This window comes from Dipodomys merriami, unplaced genomic scaffold (genome assembly GCF_024711535.1).
Source record: "Dipodomys merriami isolate MVZ:Mamm:240054 unplaced genomic scaffold, mDipMer1.0.p SCAF_16, whole genome shotgun sequence".
Classification (NCBI taxonomy): Eukaryota; Metazoa; Chordata; class Mammalia; order Rodentia; family Heteromyidae; genus Dipodomys; species Dipodomys merriami.
The window spans coordinates 9,895,625-9,918,502 of record NW_027202937.1 but is presented as its reverse complement, the minus strand read 5'-3'; the positions used below and the strand labels follow the sequence as shown (position 1 = coordinate 9,918,502).

The following is a 22,878-nucleotide window of genomic DNA, read 5'->3' as shown; positions in this document are numbered from 1 at the left end:
CCACTCATTGAATTCCCACAGCAATGTTATAAAATGAGTAACTGGCCCCATTACAAAGATGGGGATGTAGAAAGTGAGGCTCAGCAAAACTGAGAAATGCTGTAGGCCCATGCACAGCGGGATCTGAACTCAGACATTCTGGCTCCAAGCCTGTGCATGATGCTGGACAGGGTGGGGACAGGGCAGGAAAACAGGAAGGAGAGGCTGCAACTTAGGTGAGAGAAAGAAAGAGGGTGGGAAGAGCCTAGGGAGGCCTGGCCTCTCTCCTAGGGCCATAGCCTTGGACATGTCCGGACCACAGCTCCCTTCTCAAGGACAGAACTGGCCGTCATAGCCATCCTCCAGCCGTCCTCCAGATGGCACAGCAGTGTGGACCTAGTTCCTCAAAAAGTGTTAGGGAGGCCTCACCTATACGTGGCTCTAGGGCAATGGGTCTGAGAGACTTGAGAGACCTCCCCAGTGGGAACCAGGAGGATGAATCAGCCTGCCTGGGAATGGCAATGTTCCATTCTCTGGCAATACCAGAGGTCACACCAATGTTCTGCCTCCTGCTCTGGATGCCTGAGAGACAGATGTTGCTGGAGAGGAAGCACGCTGCCTTCCTGGAGTCTGTCCTACCATTAAATCCCCTCCCGTCAGGAAGGATGCTCACCAACCCCACCCCACGAGGAGGGTTTGACTGGGTGGTGATATCTGTTAGCCCATGGCCAGCCTGGTCACTCAACTCTCCCCCTGGGTCAGGAGCCCATCCTGAGCCTGTCTCCGGGTAGATGTTCACAGGTTGCCAAAAGGATATAAAAGACCACTGAACCACTGTGCTTATGATGGCAGAGCCACCACGGTCACTGGCCCCAATTGATGAGATTTCACAGATAAGAAAACAGGGCCCCAGAGAGGAAACCTAGGTCACGCAGCCAGGGGCTGTGCCTCTTGATGACAGGATGAGCACTCCAGCTCCAGACCCAGCCGGACTCCTCCCAGATCGCACTTGTCCTGGGGCCTCAGCTGAGCAGAGCTGTTAGCTTTGCTAACAGGCAACATTATTTCTAGGTCAAGGCACAAACAGCGGGGAAGAACATGAGATGCAAATTCTCCAGCTTCCCCATCCTGCCTTCTTGTCCAAGGCTTCAGATCACAGGATTCTAGGAACCAGGGGGAAAAAGGAGAAGAGACAATCCCATCCTTAGAGGGTAACAGAGGGGACCAGGGAAGCATCACTAAGATCCCCCCCTGGAGCCAGGGCCCAGCTCAGGATCCCACATCCAGGCCCAGTGCCCCATTCCTCAGCTCCCCTCACATCCCTCTCATCTGGATAAGGTGAATTCCCAGCAGGGATAGAACAGGTGACAGCAGCCAGTGCAGAAGAGGCAACTTTCTCCCAAGGCCAAGAGGACCTCGAAGCCAGGGACTGCTGCCCTCTGGTGAGACACAACCCCACTTCTAAGCTGGCCTTAGCCTCTCTTCTCCTGACTTCCCATGAGAGCCCCCTGCCTGCCCCCCAACACAGAGTCCTGCTGAAATAACCATTCCTGGGCCATTCTGTGTGTTCTTGCTGGGGCCCCAAAGCCAGTGGTATGGATGCAGGAGAGTGAACACCCCACAGGAACACCCTCACCAGGAAAGCTCACCTCCACCAGCGGCTCAGGGAGCTGCAGGCTTTTAGTGGTCCTTCGGATTGTTCAGCCAGAGCTGCTGCAGGGCCAGCCATGGGCTCCTGGAGACTCAGGTCACCTCCTGCCTTTGACTGTGACTCATACACACACACACACACACACACACACACACACACACACACATACTTCCTCCCTCCCTCTTTCTCTCTCTCTCTCTCTTTCTCTCTCTCTCAAAGCCCAGCCTTAGACTACTGTGCTCCACAGGAAGCAACAATGACAGGTCTAAAGTGCTTCTCATATTGGAGATAGGAACTGTCCAGAAGTCTCCACACCTAAACTGCCCCTACTCCATGGAACCCCTGCTGCCTCCTCCCCTCCCAGAGCCCAGGCCCTGTTTCTGTCTGGCCAGGCCTCACTGAGGGTTAAGGACCCCTATCTGCAGGTCTAGAGGAAGGAAGAGGGTCACCCCAGGCCCAGGCAGGGAACCTCAGCTCTGGGAGTAAGGCAAGACACACGTGTCTGAGAGCTACTGGAGGAGATAAATTCCAGACACATGGCGGCAGTGACAGCAGCAACAGTTTGAAGATGTCCTAATTGTGTCCCCGGGCACCATGAGCAGAGATGCATTTGGCTCAGCCACGGGTGACAGGCAGCCGGAGAGCCATCGGGAGGATTTTCTCCATCAAACCCCGGAGCGGTGGTTACCGCGGTGACTGCAGCCTTTGTCTGCAGGTTGTAAATTGTAATTGAAATGAGTTTTCAAGGTTGAAATAATCAGAATCCTTCTGTTTCCCCCCCTCACCTTTCCACCACAAGCCCCACCCAGCCATGCCCAGGGTGCTCTGTTCCTGGATACACACACTCCAGAGGTGGCTCCCAGATGCACACACTTGCATTACACAGGCAGGCCAGACACAGGCATCCATAGAAATATATATAATTAAATGTAGCTACATACGGAACATGAACCAGCACAAAGTCAGGCTCCAATGGCTCACACCTGTAATCCTAGCTACTCAGGAGGCTGACGCTGAGGGTCACAGTTCAAAGCCAGCCTGAGCAAGAAAGTTTGTGAGATTCTTATCTTTATTTTTTTTCTTTATTTTCTTTGGTGGGGGTCCGGTCATGGGGCCTGAACTCTGGGCCTGGGCGCTGTCCCTCAGCTCTTCAGCTCAAGGCTAGCGCTCTACCACTTTAGCCACAGCACCACTTCCAGCTTTTTTCTTTTTGCTTATGTGGTGCTGAGGAATCGAACCCAGGGCCTCATACATGCAAGGCAAGCGCTCTACCACTGAGCCACCTTCCCAGCCCCAAGATTCTTATCTTTAATTAACCACAAAAAGCTGGAAGTGGAACTGTGACTCAAGTAGTAGAGAGGCAGCCTTGCGCAAAAAAGCTCAGGGACAGCATCTAGGCCTTGAGTTCAAGCTATAGGACTGGCAAAACAACAACAACAAAAACCAGCACGAAAGGGGTCATTCAGAGCCACCCTTATCCTAAGCTGGGTAGTCCCACAAGCAGGTCCTGACAAGGCTGAGTAGGCAGGTATTTCATTTAGAGACTATAGTAAGTGGTGAGGGGAAGGGAAGTGGGTGGCAGAGAAACTGAGGCAGACAGGACCTGTCCTACTGGGATCTTTGGGACACTGGCAGAAGACGACCCAGTCTTGGGCTGAGAGCTGCCTGAGGGGCACACATGGGGTAATGAGGGAAAGAGGATGGGGTGTGGGGAAGCCACCAGCAGCTGCATAAGCATGCGTATACAGGTCAGTGTGTGTGATGGAGCACAGATCTACACACAAAGATGCCACACACACACACCTGCACTTGCAAACTTGTAATTTACATACAAATACACAAGTGCATTACACCAGATTTCATCCCCTGAGCCTCCCCCAGAGAGCTGTCCAGGGTAGCTGACATACCCAGCTACTTCGGGCTCAGCCCAGAGACCAGCTAGGTAACCTGACCACCAATGGGCCTTTGGGAGCCTCAGTCCCCTTAGGGGGTGAGTTCAGTGGTGAGACTGGCCTTGGGGCGCAGGAGGACAACAGGAGACAGTGAGCCACCCACTTTGGGTACATGTCCCCTTAGCCTCAGCTCTCCTTCTTCCTTGACACCCCCGGCCAGCTCCCCCACTAGGGCTCTCAGTGCTACTATTGTGAGACAGGCCAGGATGCCTACTGCAGGTGGACAGGGTTCCTGGTCAGTCTAGTCACAGAGTATAGCTCTGTGTCCTCCAGCTTCCTCCCTCCCTCCCCTCACCACCCTCATCCTCCCTCCTCCTATGCAGAGCCATTCCATCCCCCATCACCCCTCTGCATATGCCACTCAAGTCCCGTTCCTTTGGGCCAGCTCACACTGTCCCCTGATCCTGCTCAGCATTCCCAAAAGCTCCCATCCAGGGTCCCCCCAGCCCCAAGTCACCCTCTGGCTCTTAGCCCCACACCTGTTTCTGTTTCTGCTGGCCCCTCCTCTTGAATTCCGAACCCATTCAGTCACCTGCCTGCTTTCCAGTCCCACTGTCTCTAAGCAACTCAGCCTCAACTCCTTCATCCCAGCTCTGTTCCCCTAAACTCCACGCCCACTCCTTCCTGTGGGAGTGGCGGGGAGGGGGGGGAGCCAGAACCCTGGTGTATAAGGGATGAGTTGGAACAGACAGATCACCATCAGAGAAGTGAGGGAACAGACACAGGGAGATGATGCCCGCCTCACCTGGCCAGGGAGGGGCTCCTAACTCTGTCTAGCCTGGGGATCTCAGGGGGACACACATCCTGCTCCTCCACCTTCCACACGAGTCACAGGAACTTTTTGAGAACAAACATCTCCTGCAAAACCCCTCCACATACACACACACAAACATGACCCCAGGATGAACTTTCTGGCATCAGAAACTGAGTCCCAGCTCTGACAGTGACTTCCAGGGTCCCCATAGATAAGAAGAATATCCAGTTCAGTAGAGAAGAGCCATCAAACTGGAACCACAAAGATTAAGGTTCTTCATGGAAATCCTGGGTCCCTGAGAACCTGAACCAAAGTATCTGATAGACCAACTGGAGATTCTCCAGCTGGGCCCGATGACTTGTGAGCTGTGATACCCTTGTCTGAAATGGGGTTGGCACTTGTCACAAGAGAGGGAAGCAGTACCCATGACAGAGGCCGCATCTAGCACTCATGGCCAGTAACTCCCAGGAAGGGCAAGGCCTCTGCCACATCTTGGTTTGAGGTCTGGCTTGCTCTTCCAAATAGGAGGCTGGAGTCCAGGGTGAGAAAGACAGCTCTAGGCCTAAGCCTCTGTCCAACACCGTGAGCTACCAGGTGTGGTAGTCCATTCCTGTAATCCCAGCACTCAGGAGGCTGGGGCAGGAGGATCATCAGTTCCAGGCCAGCCTAGGGTACATGGCTAGACCCTGTCACAAACAAACACGATGAACTGCCCAGTGGGGATGTGTGGGTATCCAGTTCCTCCCCTACCAGGTATTTCTCACCAATGTGAAAGTAGCTATAGTTCATCCCATGTATACAACATGCCCTCTCCCAGCCCAGCCTTCCCCCAGCACACCTCCCTTCCTCTGCCCCTGCTCACAGCCAGGCTGTCAGCGGCATTCTGGCTGCTCCATTTCCTCCCCAGGTAGCTCCATCATGGCCAAGGACCCTGGGCCATAGGGGGTGGGGGGTGGGGGGTCATGGAGCACCCAGGTTACTAAGCCCTCTCATTCTCAGCTCAGTTACTCCTCCCTGCCACCCCCCCTCACTTCAGGGACACCCTTCTGGGGTCCCCCTTTCCTCTTCGCCTGCTGCCCTTCAACCTGCCTGTATCCAAGGCTGCCTTCACATATCATTATAATGACACTCACACCCCTCATTCCCAGGCTGCCCTATCTGTGCAGACATCTCCCCTCAGTCCTAGGCCAGACTCCGCCCTTTGCCCACCTGACTATCTCCTTGCTCTGGCCAAAAAGCTTGAAGCCACCTTTGATTTTCTGTCATCTTTCTTTTACCTTAAATCCTTTAGCACACTCTATAGTTGTAATGAAAATCTGCTAAAAACCCCAACCCCTTCTCTCCACTACCATGTGACCCCGTCCAAGGCCCCATTACTTCCCACCTGGATGATAGCACCAGCCACCTCACATTCCCCGCTCTGCCCTTGGCCCCACTTCCTCTTCAGGGCCGCAGCCAGAGGGAGTAGTGAGGACACAAATCAGATCCCCTCCACACTCTTTCACAGCTACAGTTGGTTTGTCTCATTCAGGGTTGCCTACAAGACTCTCAGATCCATACCTGACCAAGCCCACCTCAGGGCCTTTGCGCATGCTGCGCTCTCTCCTAGATCTCTACCTGGCTTGCTCTTTCTCTGCCATCAGGCCTTTGCTCCAGTGTCACTGTCTCAGTGAGACTTTCCAACTCAAATGTATGAGACACCTAATCTCCCAGCACTCCTAGCTTCCCTCCAAGGAGCCTCCTGGATTGTTTTCCTCCTGCCTCTTGGTCAGGTCTTGTTGCACCCCTGTCTGCAAGGCCAGATGATTCCTAACTGCATGAGGGCTCTCAGGCAAGTTTGTCCCTGACAGAACTCAGCATAAGCTGGACACACAGCCTGGGTACAGTCAGCTGCTTAGTGAACACTGGTTGGTCTCCTGGCTGAACAACTGGAAACAGTGGCAGGGAAGAACCACTGGCTCCCATGTGACAACTCACTGGTTCCTCCAATGAATACATAGCTGGCACATAATAGGTGGTCTCAAAGCTGTCCTTCTGTGATCCCTCTGGGGATATGGAGATAGGAAGATTCTGCAAAAGAGGAAGGCTGAAGACACCCGGGGTTGGGGCATCAGGTGACCCAAGCAGGACATATCTGAAGCCAGATGACCCAGGTTCGAATCCCAGCTCTGCTCATTGGTACCCCGGGCAAGTCTTTAGCCTCCTTGAGTCCCCACTTCTTATCTGTAAAATGGGTTGCTCTAAAAATGTACCGAAAGCCCTAGGACAGAGCTTGCACACTGATACACGTTATGTAAATATTAGCTGCTGTGATCCTTCTGTTTTATTGTCTTTGTTATTATTGCTGTTAGCCTAGCCCAGTGATTGGCGTCTCCTCACCCAGCCCCAGTCATCATCATGTGCTTCCCCTCCCTCTCCCGGCTCCCAGCCCCTTGGAACAGCAGGCAGTAAATTTTTCCTATCTCCTCATAAACCGAGCCTTCCTCCGCTCAGCCATCACCTGGCTGGCAGGGCTGTCAAAAAGATGGATGCCACATCTGCCTTGTTTATGACTTTAATTCCCAAACCCTGCTCAGCGAGCTCCAGGGAGGGGTCAGGCAAGGAGGAGAGAAGCAGGGGCTGCCTTCCCATAGGCCTGACAGCTCTGGGGACTCCCTTTACCGTGACCCTTTCGGCACAGGATGGGCTGTCCGTGCAGCCTGTGGGTCGGCTCCCACCAGGCCTGGAGGAGCACACTGGGAGACAGGGCTCAGCATTATAGACAAGGCAACTGGGTCACCAGCCCAAGGTCACAGGGCCAGCAACCTCACCACCCTCCCGCACACCCTGGCTCCTAGCGCTCCAGCCGGATGTGGGTTAGGCCCACTCTGCTCTGTCCCCAACATCCACTAAGAATTAAATGCCAGTGGCCCTCTTTTTTCCTGGGGTCCTTTCCCGAACAAAGTGCTGCCTCCCAAACTCCTGTCTCAAGGGAAGCCAGTCCTGGGAAGCTGGGCACTCTTCCCAAGTAAGGAGCTGGCCCTTTGCACCCTCTCAGAAGATGCGCAGCCCACCCATGGGGGAAGGGAGCAAAGGTCAAACACAGAAGGTGCGCTTGCTTCTTGTGAGATCTTGGGAAGGCAGGGTGGGGACAGACAGACAGCAGCTGACTTAGGATCCTGCAGCCAGGAAGATGGCAGAGCCCACCTAGGAGGAAGGAGGAGAGAGGCTCCACCTCTCTGAAGAGATGGGGACACTGTCCTTAGGGGCTCCATGCCGGCCTGGCCCGTGGAGGATGGAGGGGAGAGAGAAGAAAGGTGAGGTAGAGGCAGGGCACGGAGAGCAGGGCTCTAGAGTACTTCAGTGTTCATGAATTGCCTGGTAATTCACGATGGATGCAACATCTGTGACCACAGAAACTACCCGCCCTCAGGATGGCATCCTCCCTTCTCCAGGGTGGACGGCAGACAGTCTAGGCATGGATAAGAGTATGGAAATGACCCAGTTACCGTCTAATCCCACCTCTCCTTCCTCTTCTCTACATAACCATGGCCGTTGTCCTGCCAGCTCCAGCCACACACACCATTTCCTGGCAGCTGTGTCCTCACAGCCCCGGAGGTGGGCAGTGACTTCCTGTGCTACCAGCACCAGCCATGGAAGAGCTTGTGCAAGGTCACAGGGCAAGCATCCAACCAGCACTGGGGTGTCCTCCAGCCCTCCTGGCCTTCTCCCAGCTCATCCCTGGGCAGGGCTGAGGGGGGCCAGTGCCACCGTACCCCCTCCTAGTCCCACATCCATTCCCAGCAGCTCCACACCCTCACCTCCCCAGAGATGGGTAGTTCAACATTCTGCCTGTTATGAGGCTGCACAAGGTCCCTGCTCAGCCTCTGTCAGGGCTCCTCATGCAGCAGGAAGGACTGGGCTTATCTGGGAGGTACTGTCCCTCCCCATCTGCCCAGTCTACCTGCTCATGCCCTCCCCTGCCAGGGGTGCCCTCCCACTCCCTCCCACCACCATCAAGTTGGTCACAATAGACCCACCCGGGGCACATTTTAGGAATCCTGGTGTGCAAATGCCTGTAGAAGTGAAGTCAGCATGTCCCAGAGTGGGAGCCAGGTATCTGCAGTTTTAAAAGCTCCCCAGCTGATTGAATGTGGACAAAGCTTGGAAACCACTGCTCTCGCTCTAAATACACACTAAAACTCACCCAGGGCGCTTTAAAAACCCACAGCTGGGCCCCACCCTGAGGCGCTGGTCCAGCTGGTGGGCGCGCCTCCCCCAGCCCATACAGTTTTCAAGGCTCCCCAGGTGATGTTAATGCACACCCAGGCTGGAGCGCTACCATTTTACAGCTCAGAAAGCACCTCTATTAGTGCTGGCTCCCTTGCTTCCTTCCCAGACACCTCTGAGCCGGCTCACGTCAGCCCCATTTCTCGAGTGAGCAAGCAAAGACTCTGGAGGTCACAGAGCTTGCTCTAGGCTCCCTGCAATACCCCATGATCTCTGGAAACCTGCCCTGTCCTCCTTCCCTTGTCTTCTCCGACAGGCAGACTCCTCCCAGGACTACAGAGAAAGGACAGATCTGACCTGAGGCCTGCAGTCTGGACGGAGCCACGGGCGACCTAGACTCTGGGGACACGCATGTTTGTGCCTCTTACACCTCTACTGGGATTGCTGTCTGATAAAGGGATTTGCTGTGCAGCCTTGGATACAATGCTTAGCCTCTCTGACTCTCCACATCCTTGTCTATGAGAAGTGTAAGAGCTCCTACAGTTGACTTGAGTGTGAAATGAGATGGTGTCTTTCAGGTGTCTGGAACATAGTGGACACATAATAAACAACGGTATTTATAAGCACTAGCTCCCCAGGAAAGCATAAGCCTCCAGAGAACACACGAACACACACACACACACACACACACACACACACACACACACACACACACACACACACACACACACACTGGTGGCTCACCACTCATGTGTGTAACACGGTTACACACACTGCACCCCCTGCCCCTAACCACACACCACTCACGATGTTCACTGTAGATCAACCATGCCAGGGTCCCCTGGGGATACCCGAGTCCAGTGGCTGAGTCCCTGTGAGCTCCAGCCACCAGAGGGCAGCATACTGCCACTGACCACCCACTCATCCACTGGACCCCTGGCTCCCTCCCGGGCCTGGGAGACTCCATTTGTCATGCAGCATACCCCTAGCACACTGGTCCTCACGCAAGCTACATGGGCCCATCAGAAGAACAGAGGAGGGAACTTGGCATTTTGGTTAGGTACCCCTCAGGGTGTGACGTACCCAACTCCCCCACCCCCATGTCACTGAGGTGTCCTGCTACTGAATACACAAGACCCATTACCCAAGAAAGATGCTAGGAAGGCTGGGCCTGGAGCTCAGACCTGGATTCAAATCCTGCCCCCAACACTCCTCTCCTGTGTGAGCTCAGGCTCCTTTACTTCCCACCCCATGCGGCTCATTCTTCTCTCAGGGCTAGGTAGCCTCTTCCCTTCCCCCACAGCACTCCCCAATCTTTTCCTTATCTGTTTCACTTCTCCTGTACATCTCCCTTCTGACATAGTCCATAATTTATTTATCTTGTTTATCATCCTCCTCTCCATTAGAATAAAATCACCCAGAGTATTTCCACTCTTGTTTGTTACTGCATCCACCATACTTTGAATGGGGCCAGGTGGTCCTGGGAGCCAGAGCGGAGCCTTTCAAGGGACTGAGGGAACCCCTGAGAGTTAGAATAGGGTGACCACTGGGCATCAGCACTGGATGCAGGGCACATAGGCTAGGGCCAGTGCAGCCCAGCGGACTAGCCTATAGATGTTCACATGAGCCCAGGCAGACAAGGGGCTGGACGGAATCACTGTAGAGACAGTGGTTTTTGCCACCCCACACCCTCTTGAGTTTCACCCTAAACTGATTGTAGCTCATTCACTTCAGATTGGATGCCTGCAATCTCCATGCACGCAACCACTGTCCCTTAGGCTCAGCTAATTTGTCTGTCTGTCTGTCTGTCTGTCTGTCTGTCTGTCTCTCTCTCTCTCTCTCTCTCTCTCTCTCTCTCTCTCTCTCTCTCTCTCCCTCCCTCCCTCCCCCCCTTCCCCTTCCCCCCCTTCCTTTTCCCCCTCCCCTCTCCTTCCCCCCTCTCCCCTCCCCCTCTGTCCCCCACCCCAGGTTTCTCTCCTGGAAACACTGGGGGTATAGGCCTTTAGCCCTGCCCCACAGGCCCCACCCCCCAGAGACTCACTTTCCATGACTCCGCCCATGGCCCAGCCCCATTGGCCCTGCCTCCCTCTGGCCCTCCCCACAGGCCCCGCTTTCTCAGGCCTCCCGCAGGCACATGCTCACTGGTGCACTTCTTCACATGGCTGCCCTTCTTGAGCGCGTGGCGGCTCAGCTTGCAATGGAAGTTGTCCTCCCAGAATTCAGCAAACCAGATGTTGCGCCGGTTGTTGTCCAGTGTGCGGCTGGAGAAGTAGCGGTCAAAGCCTGGCAGAGAACCCGGACATCAGGGCCTCTAGTATCCTGCCTTCCCCACACACCCCCATTCTTTCTGCTGACCACCCCCCTCGTCCTTAGAGATGGTCCAGGCAGAGGGAAGGAAGAGCACATTCTCTCATTGAGAGCCCAGCCAGCAAAAACAAAACGTGGAACATTTCATTTCATTCCAAATGAAAAGAACTGGATTGAGTCCCCCGGGGAGCATGTGGAGTCTACAACTGTCTTCATGGAAGAGAAATACACACCGACAGGGATGGTCCCATGGCCTACACCACTGCGATGCCAACATCAGGCCTCTGAGCCGGAGCCACAGAGGGTGCCCGAGATGACAGCAGAGTGGCTGGTGGAGCTGCCCAGCCTGGGAAGCCTGAAGAGACCTGGCTGAGAAGGTAGAGGTCACCCAGGGCACACTGCATGAGCAGGACTTGGGTCCCCCTCCCCCCTTGGAGACCAGAATGTCCCTGTCACAGAGGCTGCCTCACTCCTCCATGAGCTCTGTTAGACTCGCTCTGCACCACGAGCGGTCCTGGCCCTGGGCAGGAAGCTGGTGGGAGCAAGGCCTCCTCTCTCCATCCAGATGTCTGCTCTGGGCATTGATTGTCCTGAGCAGGTAATGGAGTTGCATAGAAAGTTCCAGAAGGCTTAAACACACAATGGCACCCATGTTGTGTGCTGAGCTCCCTGTCTGTGGAAGGGTTCAAGTGGTAGTTAAATGACTGTCATGGCTGTGGGAGAAATGCTGGATTTGGTACACAGCCAGCCTTCTCAGCCCTGGAACTTTGGACTGGATAATTCTTGGTTGTGGGGGACAGTCCTATATGTTCTAGAATGTTAAACAGCATTTGAGACCCCCCACCCACTAGGTGCCAGTAACATCACCCCCTCACCATGGCAAGCAAAAATGACTCCAGGCATGGCCAAATGTCCCTTGGGAGGCAAAATTACCCACAGATGAGAACTATTGTTCTAAAAGCTACCCTGATGTCTCAGAAGAAAAAGAGCTTGTCAGGCAAGCCCTGGATTCAAATCCCACCTCTGCCACTCACGGTGTCATGTGTCACTTTACCTCTCTAGGCCTCCAGCCACCAAGCAGGGATCAGAGTATATCAGAGGGTTTCTGGGGAGACTACACGAGGTATCTGAAAGCAGCCTGGCATTCATCTGTACCAGTTAGCCATAGCTGTTGTTGGTTTGTGTTGATCATGGCTTGGGGGTGAGAAGGGTGGCATGGAAATTTCCATTCCCTGTGCCTGCTTTCTTCCCTTCCCTTCTGGAGGTGAAGAGAGGATACTGCTTTGTGACCTTGAGCAAGTGTCTCCCCTTCTCAGGCCTTGGACTCTTGGGAGACCTGATGTCTGAGGTCCCTCACAGCTCCATCAACCCTGGTTCTGCTGAACAGAATGAAGGCAGTGAAGAAGGCCTGGGGAGCCAGCCTCCCCTGTGGTGAGAATGCAAAGCCCCTGCCAAGTCAAGCCATTAAGGGGAACTGCACACCTCAGGCCCTGCAAGGTTCTGGCCAGAACAGTTCCATCCTATCCAAGGTGTATGGGCTTTGTCCCAAGAGGAGGGGATGCAGGGCAGGGCAGGGCAGGTAGGCCCGACACGGTACAGGGCCTTCTAGACCCAAGCAGTTTCTGCAAGGAGATTCCCTCTCTATCTCTATCTCTATCTCCCTCTTGCCCTTCTTCATCTCCCTTTCTCCCTCTCTCCTTTTCTCTCTCTCCCTCCCTTTCTCCCTCTCCCTTTCTCCCTCTCTCCTTTTCTCTCTCTCCCTCCCTTTCTCCCTCTCCCTTTCTCCCTCTCTCCTTTTCTCTCTCTCCCTCCCTCTCTCCCTCTCCCTTTCTCCTTCTCTCCTTTTCTTTCTCTCCCTCCCTCTCTCCTCTCTCCCTCTCTCCTTTCTCCCTGCTAGAGCATGAGTCTTGCCCCTTATGTCCCAGATAGGATAAAGGTAAGCAGAGCCTACTACATGTGCACATAGCTCCCACACCCCCCAAAGTATCAAGAAGAAGAAGGAAGAGGAGGAGCAGGAGGGGGGGAGGAAGGGAGAGGAGGAGGCGGAGGAGGAGGAATAAGTGGTCTTGAATCTGCACTCAAAATGTGCCAGCTAGGATGTGGCCCACAAAGCCTTCTAGCCCAGCACTGGGATACACATGGTGTAGGCCAGGGGACAGACAGACAAGCTGTTGGAAGATGGGGGACGGGAGGGGGTGAGGAGGAGGTGGAGCAGGAGCAGTAGGATGGTGGTTGGTGGGGTGAGTGTGGTGGTCCCCACCATCTGGGCTGCTGGGCCTACCTCGAACAGACATCCTCTTGGGGAGGATGGTGACAGCACCCTCTGCCACCTCCTCCAGGTGCAGCACAGGTGCACTCTTCGAGCCCCAGCTGTCCGAGCCCATCCAGAAGAAGTGGCCGGTCTGGTTGGCCCTCCGTGCTGCCTCCAGTACCCGCCTGTGGGGACACATACCAGCCCAGCCCAGGCATGTCTGGCCCCATGCCTGTCAGCTCTCTCTCTCTCTCTCTCTCTCTCTCTCTCTCTCTCTCTCTCTCTCTCTCTCTCTCTCTCTCTCACACACACACACACACACACACACACACACACACACACACACATACACACACATATAAGTCCCTGTCACAGCCCATACCTGTCTCCAGGGTGACTCGGTGCCCCACCCTGATACCCCCAAGCTTAGGGCTTACATCTGCCTACAGATCCACATCAGTCCCTGCAAAAACCACATGCGTCTGCCCATACCCTTATCTGCCCTCTGTCTGACTCAGACCCCAGAACTACATCTGCTTAGGCCATGTCACACCACATCCCTTAGCCCATCCTCCTACATGGTCAAACATATGCACACGCACACAAAACCCTGACCCTCTGTACACAGCACCTTGCCACAGGGCCCTCTCTATCCAGTCTTCTGTGCCAAAGTCCAGGCCCTTCAAGAGCCACTCCTACCCCTGCCTGACATAGGGTCAGGTGCCAGATGCTCCTTTCTCCTCCTACTTGGCAGTGACAAGTTGGGTCCAAACATCAAACCAGGGACCAAGTGCTCAGCATAGGCCAGGGAGCCCTGGGGCATGTCATCAGACTGATTGGAAGCAGGGATGAAGTGGTCCTTGGGGACATTTCCCACAGAGGGACAGCCAGGAAGAATGGGTGGAATCCCCTTCATTCAGTTCCCCTCAGGGAGGGGCCCAAGCAGAGGAAGCAAAAACCTCATAAGAGGTGGTCTCCACCCTTCCCCTCAACAAGGCCCAGTGCTGGGCCTGGGCTTCCAGAGAAATATAAGCAACTCCAGGTCCTAGAGCTGCCCGTGGTCATCCTGGCCCCACCTTGCCTTCCTGCCTCCATCATATCCTGCTCCCTCACCAGGAGCCCCCACCTCAAGCTACCACTAATGCAGGAGCTGCTCCCCAAACCCGTACCCACAGCCCTATTAATACCACTTGCATCCGGCCAGCCCCAGGGGACCAGTGTTCCCCACCCTTCATCCCTTCGAAGCACTTGCATTTATTTTTACTTCCCTCACTTCTGAAAATGCATGTAGCTTTCTAAAATCAGTTCCACCCCTCCCCCAGCACACTCTGGGACCACTATGGGGTCTACCTGAGTCCCCTCCCCTTGGGACCTCCCCTCTCCTCCCAGCCCTTTACCCTCTCCTCCCAGCCCATGTGTTCTTCTGAGCTGAAGTGTCCCCTGAAGCAACGGGGTACAGAGTGAGCTAGCGAGGCTTTGGGGTATGGGACAGGGGTCATCATGGATCAGAAGTCCTCCAGCTGCAAACACTGGCCTGCATGCATCATGAACAGCCAGAATTAGGGGACTTGTACACTTTAAGGCCCTAGGCTGCCACTGTCTACTCCTGGGGCTGAGGGTCACTCCCCACCTTTCCTTACTCAGGACACCTCCATCAGAATGAGGCTTTCTGAGGTCCCAGTGATCTCCCAGCACTCTCTCCTCCATTCTTTCAGGGACACAGCAATGTCCCTGGGGTTTATCTGCAGTACTATAACTTAGGACTGCAGTATAAGGACTTTTCAGGAAGTAGAAAAGAGAACACTCTAGAAGAAGGAAATCGTTTAGGAGGAGCACCTAGAGGTTGTCTATTAAGAGCTATCCAGCTTGTGACCCGTGACCCTAATCCTGGGGCAGAGGCACAGAGAGGGGCTGGAGGGGGGTCTCTGTACCTTGGGGTCCTGACACCAGACCCATCTGCTCCCAGAGAGGGAAGCCTGGGGAGGGGAGGAGAGGGGCCATCCTGCCTGCAGTGTGAGTGGACCAAGTCAGGAAACAGGCCCCACCCTCTCCCCTGTGCCTGGCAAACCAGAGAAGAGAGGGAGGGGCTGAGCAAGGGCCAACATTTACCTACTTCATGCCCAGCCCTGCCCTAAGCCCTTTGTGTACATTCCTGTGTTCAGTTCTTAAGCACTATCAAGCAAGCATCATTAGCTCAGTATTGTTTTTAGCAGCAAAGAGGCCAGAGAGGTTAAGAAACAACCTGAAGTCACAGCACTAATGGGTGAGATTAGAGCTAAGTGGTGTAGCCCTCACTAAAGTAAAACCTGCTCGCCATCCCTAATGGTGAAAGAATGCAGAAAACTGAGGGGGAGGGGAAGGGAGCCCCATTAACCGGATCCAGACCCCAGTCTGGGAGAGGGGGCGGTCTCATCATCTCACATTTACCCCCCCCCCGCCCCCATCCATGCCTCTCTGAATCCCACGTGGAGTCAGGTTTTCCTGGGCAGTCTCCAACAGGGCAAGAACTGGGGCCCTTGTCCCTGCCCCCCACCGCCACCCACCCTCACCTGATATCATCCTCGTTGGCAAAGATGATGACAGCCCGGGCATTGGATGTCTCCAGAAGGCGCTTGATGATCTTGTCAAACTCACCCATCTTGGGCTCCCGGGGAATCTTCACAGACTGAGCAATGCACACACCACCTGCAGGAGGGGCACAGTCAGCCTGGGTGGGGAGGGAGCCCCAGTTCCCCTCTGTTCCCACCACACACACCCCAGGAGGGGGCTAACCCCCCAGCTTCCGGGCATGACACAACAGACTGCACAACCACAGCAGCCACAGCACAGAAATTGGCTCCACACACCAGTAATGAGCTTGGATATGCCTCAGTTTCCCTGTATAAAAACTAGAAGCAAGCCAGGCACGGGTGGCTCATGCCTGTAATCCTAGCTACTCAGGAGGCTGAGATGTGAGGATCGAGGTTCAAAGCCAGGCCGGGCAAGGAAAGTCTGTGAGATTCTTATCTCCAGTAAACCACTCAGAAAACTGGAAGTGGCACTGTGGCGCAAGTGGTAGAGCGCTCACCTTGAGCTGAAGAGCTGAGGGACAGTGCCCAGGCCCAGAGTTCAAGCCCCATGACTGAGGAAGAAAAAAAAAAAAACTAGAGGCAGTATAACAAGAGGCATAGTACAGTGTGACTTTTGGGAGCCAGGGTTCATATCCTGGCTCAGCTAATTACTTCTGTGTGACCTCAGGTAGTTTCTGAGCCTCAGATACATCACATATTGACTGGAGATAATGAAGCCACCTACTTCACTGGGTTGTTGTAAAGTGTGTTAGCTCATACAAATACAATAATTATCTGGTTACATAGCTTTTAGCAAATGTTGATTGTTTTTGGCATCACACTCTCAGAATGTCTTGTAGAGGGCTAAATCTTGAGAGTGAGAGCCACTCTAGCCATTGGCATCCCCAGACCCACATCCACGCACTTCTAAGGGCTCTGGTCTTTGAGACCCCTGCCCTGGGTCAGGGCTGCTGCATGGCTGCTGACCGAAGCTGTCCAGGACAGATGCATTGTCCCTGAGATTTGCACCCAGGCTGTGTGGCCACTAGATACCTAGCTCTTTGAACCAGCCAGTTCCCAAGCCACAGTGTTGCCAGAGCACAGATGTCATTCCTGTACTTAAATCCCACCCAATGGGTGAGAAAACACCCCAGACCACACATCTCACTGAAGGAAGCTGGAGGGACCCACACAGCTTGCTTGTTACCAGCCACACAGTGCCCTGCCCCACCAGAATAACCCCCTCGAGGCCATGGCAATGGAGTCAGGGCTGTCAACAGAGAGCCACAACAGCTGGATGTTCAGGAAGCCGGATCCTTTACCTAACCTGTCCCCTGTGGGTCATGCTCAAAATGGGGTTGCTGCGGGCTCAGCCCTGCCTTGTCACCCACTGTGGCAGGTCCCCATTGCTCTGCTGGACATCCCTGGCCTCCACCTGAGCCCTCTGCACAGACCCAGTGCCCAAGGCACCTGGCAGCTCTGTGCAGGGACCTGGGCTGCACGGTGCTCCCCAGGCAGGGGGTGGAAAGAACATGACCCACGGCGCCCCACCCCTGCAGCACCCATCCATGGCAGGGAGGTGCAAGGCATTCCAAGGAGGACACCAGCCTTAGTCTGAGAGGGCAGAAGGTCTGAGTGGCCAGGTAGGGCATCTGAGGAGAACAAACATGTTGACCACCACTGATTACTGTGGGTGTGCCAGGTGCCCTTCTGGGCTGGGACCACAGGATAACACACACACACACACACACACACACACACACACACACACACACACACACACACACACACACACACACACACACACACACACACACACGCCTCCGCTAAGCCACCCAAGAAATCCCAATACTGGAGAAGAGGGTGGTCATCAGGAGATATGAGCAAGACAGCAGGACTAGGGTTCCTGGAGAGACCTTTGACCCATCCCCTCCCAACGCACAGACGAAGCCAAGGTGGAGGGGGCAGCCCAGAGTCCACATGCTGGCTGTGCGCTCACACAGCGGAAGGCACTTGGCTCCCAGCGCACCCCTCCATATGGTTTCCTTCCAGTTAGAAAGCGGGCCAATTGCGACATTTCTCCTCCCATCTGGGGAGACAGATGGACGAGAGGAAGAAGCTGGCCTGAGAGGGGAGGAAATGGGCCACCTGGCCGCAGGGGGCAGGAGGCAGCCGGAGGGATTGGGTGGGTGTTAATGGCTCTCAAACAGGGAGAAACTGTGAAGTTGTCAGTTCTAAGCTACGCCCTCTCCAAGCTTCTGTGTGCTGTCCACCTGGCAGGGTAGGGCATGGCTCACAGACTTCACTCTATATAGCAAGAGGGCGAGGGAGAACGGAGCCAGGCCTGGCGCCTTGAGATGGACGTGTGGCGACCTAGGGAACATTTGATATTCTTGCTACTATAAGAGGGGCGTGGATGGGTGGTATGTACGCCAAGATCCACAACATAATGAACATTTGTGGGGTCGGGGCAGGCTGAGCGGGCTCTGAGGAGACTCCTCGGAGGCCAGCGCCATCTCCACACCTCAGTGTCCAGATGACAACTACGTGGCTTCCCCGATGTCAAGGAAACCGCCAGGGGCAGAGCCAAAGGCTATCTGATCCCAGGGTCAGCTGATGGCCACCTTGCCAGAAAGGGTCAAGTGTAAACTAAGGGAATGAGGAGTGGAGGATGGGGGCTTGCGGGCACAGCTTGAACACAGATCCCTTGGCTTCATTGCCACGGGCAGCATGACAACTAGGGTGACAGAGATGGGCTCTCACCAATGGCTCTCCTAGGGCACACAGCTCTTGGGGAGGTACAGCTTCTGTCCTCTGACACAGTGGGGACTGGCGTGGCCCTTGAAGAGCTGCATTAACTGGACACCTTGCCTGGCATCAAACAGGACACACCTTGATGAGTCCTCGCACCCCTGGGGGGAGGGGGGAGCGATGCTAATATCCTCATCTGACAGATGTGAAACTGAGGCTCAGAGGGACCATTGAGCCTGACAGAGGAATTGTGGAACTGTGATCACAATTGGTGTCCAGTGTCCCTCAGGCACAGGCCCCGTCTCCTGCAGCCCTCCCCAGCCCTCCCTACACCCCCGCTGCTTGTCACCCCTTTACTTTCGAAGTAATCCCTGAACAACACCCACCAAGAATAAAGGGTGGTTTTACTAACGTCAATGCCTATCTCACTGAACTCTGCTGTTTAGGGGGGTGGCTGCACACATGCAAGCACACACCCACATGCAGCCCTCACTCTGCCACAGACCACAAGCCCCAGACCACCAGTAGCTGTGGCCATCCCTGCAGCCATCACAGTGAGACTGCCCATAGCTCAAACTCCCCTCCTCTCCCACACCCTTGTCCTCCAGGCTCTCACGGTGGATATGGTCAAAGTCCATGTGTTCCAAAGTAAGAGAATCAAATCCAAGTCTGCAGACCCATCAGGTACCAAACCTACTCCCTAGCTGAAGCAGGTATAGAACAGGGTGGCTGGAGGCATCTGGGGTTCCAGTGGTCCCCTAGGTCTTCCAAGGGTCCCCCTTGCTAAGCCCCCTGACATGGCCAACCAGCCCCCTCCCAGCCTCCTGGCTGCCAGACCCTGACCAGAGTCTAACTGCCGCATGCCAGCTGCAAGCCTTGCTGCCCAGCCAAGCCAGGGCCTCTGTTTACTGGGCCAGGGGCAGAAAGCCACTGCCACTTGCCAAGGACATCTGAGCACAAGGAGTTTGTAGTACCTTGGAGACTTCCCAGCCCACACTGGATGGAGAAGGGAGACTGAGGCCAGGGAGGGGGTGCCTTGCCCAAGGGCACACAGCAGCCAGCTTGCCTCCCTCCAGAGGAGGCTCTGACCACTGAGGAGACTTAAAAGGACATTTAAAAGCCAGAACCCTTCTGACTGCTTCTGACAAAAGCAGACACCTCTCCAGCTCTCAAGCTCCGCCTCTGCCTCACAGGCTCCACCCCTGCCCCTTAGGTTCCACCCCTGCTCCTCAGGCTCCGCCCCTGCTCCTCAGGCTCCACCCCTGCCCCTTAGGCTCCGCCCCTGCTCCTTAGGCTCCGCCCCTGCTCCTCAGGCTCCGCCCCTGCTCCTCAGGCTCCTCTGTAGCCACCAGGCTGTGTCCCTGATCCTGCCTTCCTCCACACTACTGCCTTCCCTCCGTGCCATTTCACTCACCAAATTGGATGCATCCTTGATCCTGTCGTTCAACTGGACATCTGGTCAAAAAGTGTCCATCAAAACACTTAGAGAGCTACACCACCATCTCCAGTAAAGCTTCTCCTGCTGGTTGTCTTCGAGATAGCACTTACCCCTCCTCCCCATTCCCCAGGGAAACCACAAGATGCACACAAAACTGTTGTCCACAGCACTGTCTGAGACTGCAAAAACAGGAAACAACCTAAATATTTTACAATAGGAGGAGGGATTTAAAGTGTGGTATATTCATCCAGTGGAGCCAGGGGCCTGGGCTCAAGCCTGTAATCCTAGCTGCTCAGGAGGCTGAGAGCTGAGGATCACAGTTCCAAGACAGCCTGGACAGGAAAGTCTGTGAGACTCTTATTTCCAATTAACTACCAAAATAAAAGCTGGAAGTGGAGCTGTGGCTCAAGTAGTAGAGTGCTAGCCTTGAGCAAAAGAAGTTCAGGGACTGTGTCCAGGCCGAGTTCAAGCCCCAGGACTGGCATTAAAAAAAAAAAGTGGAAGCTGGATACTGGTGGCTCATATCTATAATCCTATGTACTGAGGAGGCCGATATCTGAAGATCTAGGTTCAAAGCCAGCTCTGGCAGGAAAGTCTGTGATACTTTTATTTCCAATTAATCACAGACAGACAGACACACACCCAAAAAAGCCAGAAGTAGAGGTGTAGCTCAAGTGGTAGTATGTCAGCTTTGAGCAGAAAAACTAAGGGACAGCACCCAGGCCTTGTGTTCAAGCCCCAGTACTGGCACAAAAAAAATCAATAAAACATCTCCCACATGTCAGCATGACAAGTCCTGAAAACATAAGTGGACTAGAAAAAGCAAATTACTGTCTGCTCGGTCCCATATCCTATACCGTGTCAAGACTGCATATAACATGTATCTCTCTCTTCTGGGCCTGCACATACATGTGCACATGTAAAAGTTGTGTGAAGGCAGGAGGTATCTTCTGAGTTCACTGCATTCTTTCCCAAACTGAGAACATAATAGGTGCTCCATAGGTGTTTGTAGAATGACCAGTAAGGACAGGGAGAGAACTCACCACCTTCAGAACAGTGGTTCCCTCAAGGGAGGGAAGGAGAGGGATAAGATAGAAGAGACTCCATCACAAGCTTACTCTCAGTCCACAATGCTTGGCTTCTCGAACATATAAGCAACAAATATAGCACCAGAACTCAGGCTGGGAACAACCCAGAGACTCAAACACACAGCACACTGAGCTGCACCACCAGCCAACCCTGGACAAAGCTTTTAGACACAATGACAGCCAGGCCACCCCAGTCCTTGTTGGGCATGGCCTGATGGGGGACTCTTGGGGGTTCTAATCTTCCTCTGCTTGCCTGTGAAAGGGGCACACGGTTGTTCCTACACCCTGCAAATCCTGTCTTTGTGTGAGGACACGTTGAACAAGCAAATTCCTTTTTCTGCCCTCCACCACTTAGGGTGGCCTGTGCCTGTGGTGTCTCCCCTTTGAGCCCATGGACTTGGGTTCATATACACTGTGACTTGGACCTGAACACAGCCTCCTTCTTCCTTCAGCCTGCGGCAGGAAGAACCCTCTGTGTTCCCATAGTGCCCAGCCCTTTCTAATCCCCCTGGGAGGCTACCCTTTCCAAGAAGCCCCAGGCCTTTAAGGCACCCCCAGGTGCAGGAGGCCTGGGCAGGCAAGAGAGGTCTCCCTAATGGAGTCTGTCTTTGCCCATCTCTTCCTATACCAGGGCTCACATGCTAGAGACCCTCCCCCAAACCTGAAGCTGTGTATCCCAGGCTTGGGCATCCTCCTCACCTACCTACCCCCTACCCATGGCTTCCTCAAATTCCTCTAAACCTCTCATTCATTGATTCTGAGGCTACCTACCCAGGATCTAATCTACCAGCCTGCAGCCAGTTCCAAAATAGAGTCCTAGGCCATGGCCCCATGGTGCTCCTCATCCACCCCTGTGCCCTGATGATCCCAGCCCTGAGCTCCAGGAGGAAGGACAGAAATCCTCTTCAGAGCGCCTGGCCTAGCCTGTCTCTGCCTCCAGTCGCAGGGCCCAGGGCTCAGCAGGGCCTAGCCTCTCACAAGCAGCCAGCTGCTTCTGCAAGCCAGCCGAAGTCTCCTCTTCTCCTCCCTCTCTTCTCCTTTTAAAGTCCTTTTCAATTTAGAAAACGAGAAAAACAATGCAAAGACAACCCCTAGGAAATCGAGTGGAAAAAATCTACATTGCAGCAAAATCTGAAGGTAGCAAATTACAATGAGATGGAGGTGGAGAGTTACACAACCCACAGGGCAGGGGAGGGGTCCCCCAGGATTCCCTAGGTTTCTAGCAAGAAGGGGGCAGGCAGGAAGAGACTGGAGTTTTCCTGGACCATTAGGACTTGTCATACGCATTCATGCACGCGTGCACACTGACATGCACACATACACACATGCACACATACCATATGCAGTTCTCTCTCTTCCTAGTCCTTCCCTCTTCCCCTAAAAGCCAGGTCTTCACCAACCCCTTCCTCAAACCTGCTCTTAGACAAAAGACTAGGAACAGACAAAACTGCTTTGGGGCAGGTCACCCAGAAGGCACTGCTGTTGTTCGCTGATGAACCGAGCTGTAATGGTGTTTCCCAAAGGCAGGGAGGAAGACAGAGGCGTATCGGGGGCTGGGAGGATTTCCAGGCCCTGAGAGGCTGCACCTGCCCCATGGCTCTCTGCAGTGAGGGTGGGGGACGATTCTGGGGCTGTACACAACTCAGGTCTGTCTAGGCTGTGGCTCTGGCCTGGCTGCCATCTCCACCCTGTTTTTTCCTCCCCAGCCCTCTTCACCCTCCTCTCTCCAACATGCCAGGCCATGACTGCCCACTCACACCTGACGGCACCTCACTGTGTATGTGTATATGTAAACGTGTGCATAAGCGTGTACATGCCAAGGCGCACAACGCTGTGCGTGTGCCAGGATATGCAGCACTGTAGGCCTCGTCTGCTTCCTGGGTATACATCCTGCAGTCGCCCCAAGACCTGTCCTTCCCATCACATCTGCCCAAAAGGCCTTTGCCCTC

General features: G+C 54.5%; 1 protein-coding gene across 1 annotated transcript in view; it reads right to left on the bottom strand.

Moving 5' to 3' along the window:
* Positions 1-22,878, bottom strand: part of Grm4 (glutamate metabotropic receptor 4) — a 99,888-nt gene that overhangs the window by 17,314 nt on the left and 59,696 nt on the right. The window contains exons 4-6 of the mRNA XM_070023955.1: positions 15,653-15,788; positions 13,134-13,288; positions 10,688-10,828 (exon numbers count right to left, since the gene is read on the bottom strand). Of these exons, the coding sequence (XP_069880056.1) occupies positions 10,688-10,828; positions 13,134-13,288; positions 15,653-15,788 (432 nt within the window). The remainder of the gene's footprint in view (positions 1-10,687; positions 10,829-13,133; positions 13,289-15,652; positions 15,789-22,878) is intronic.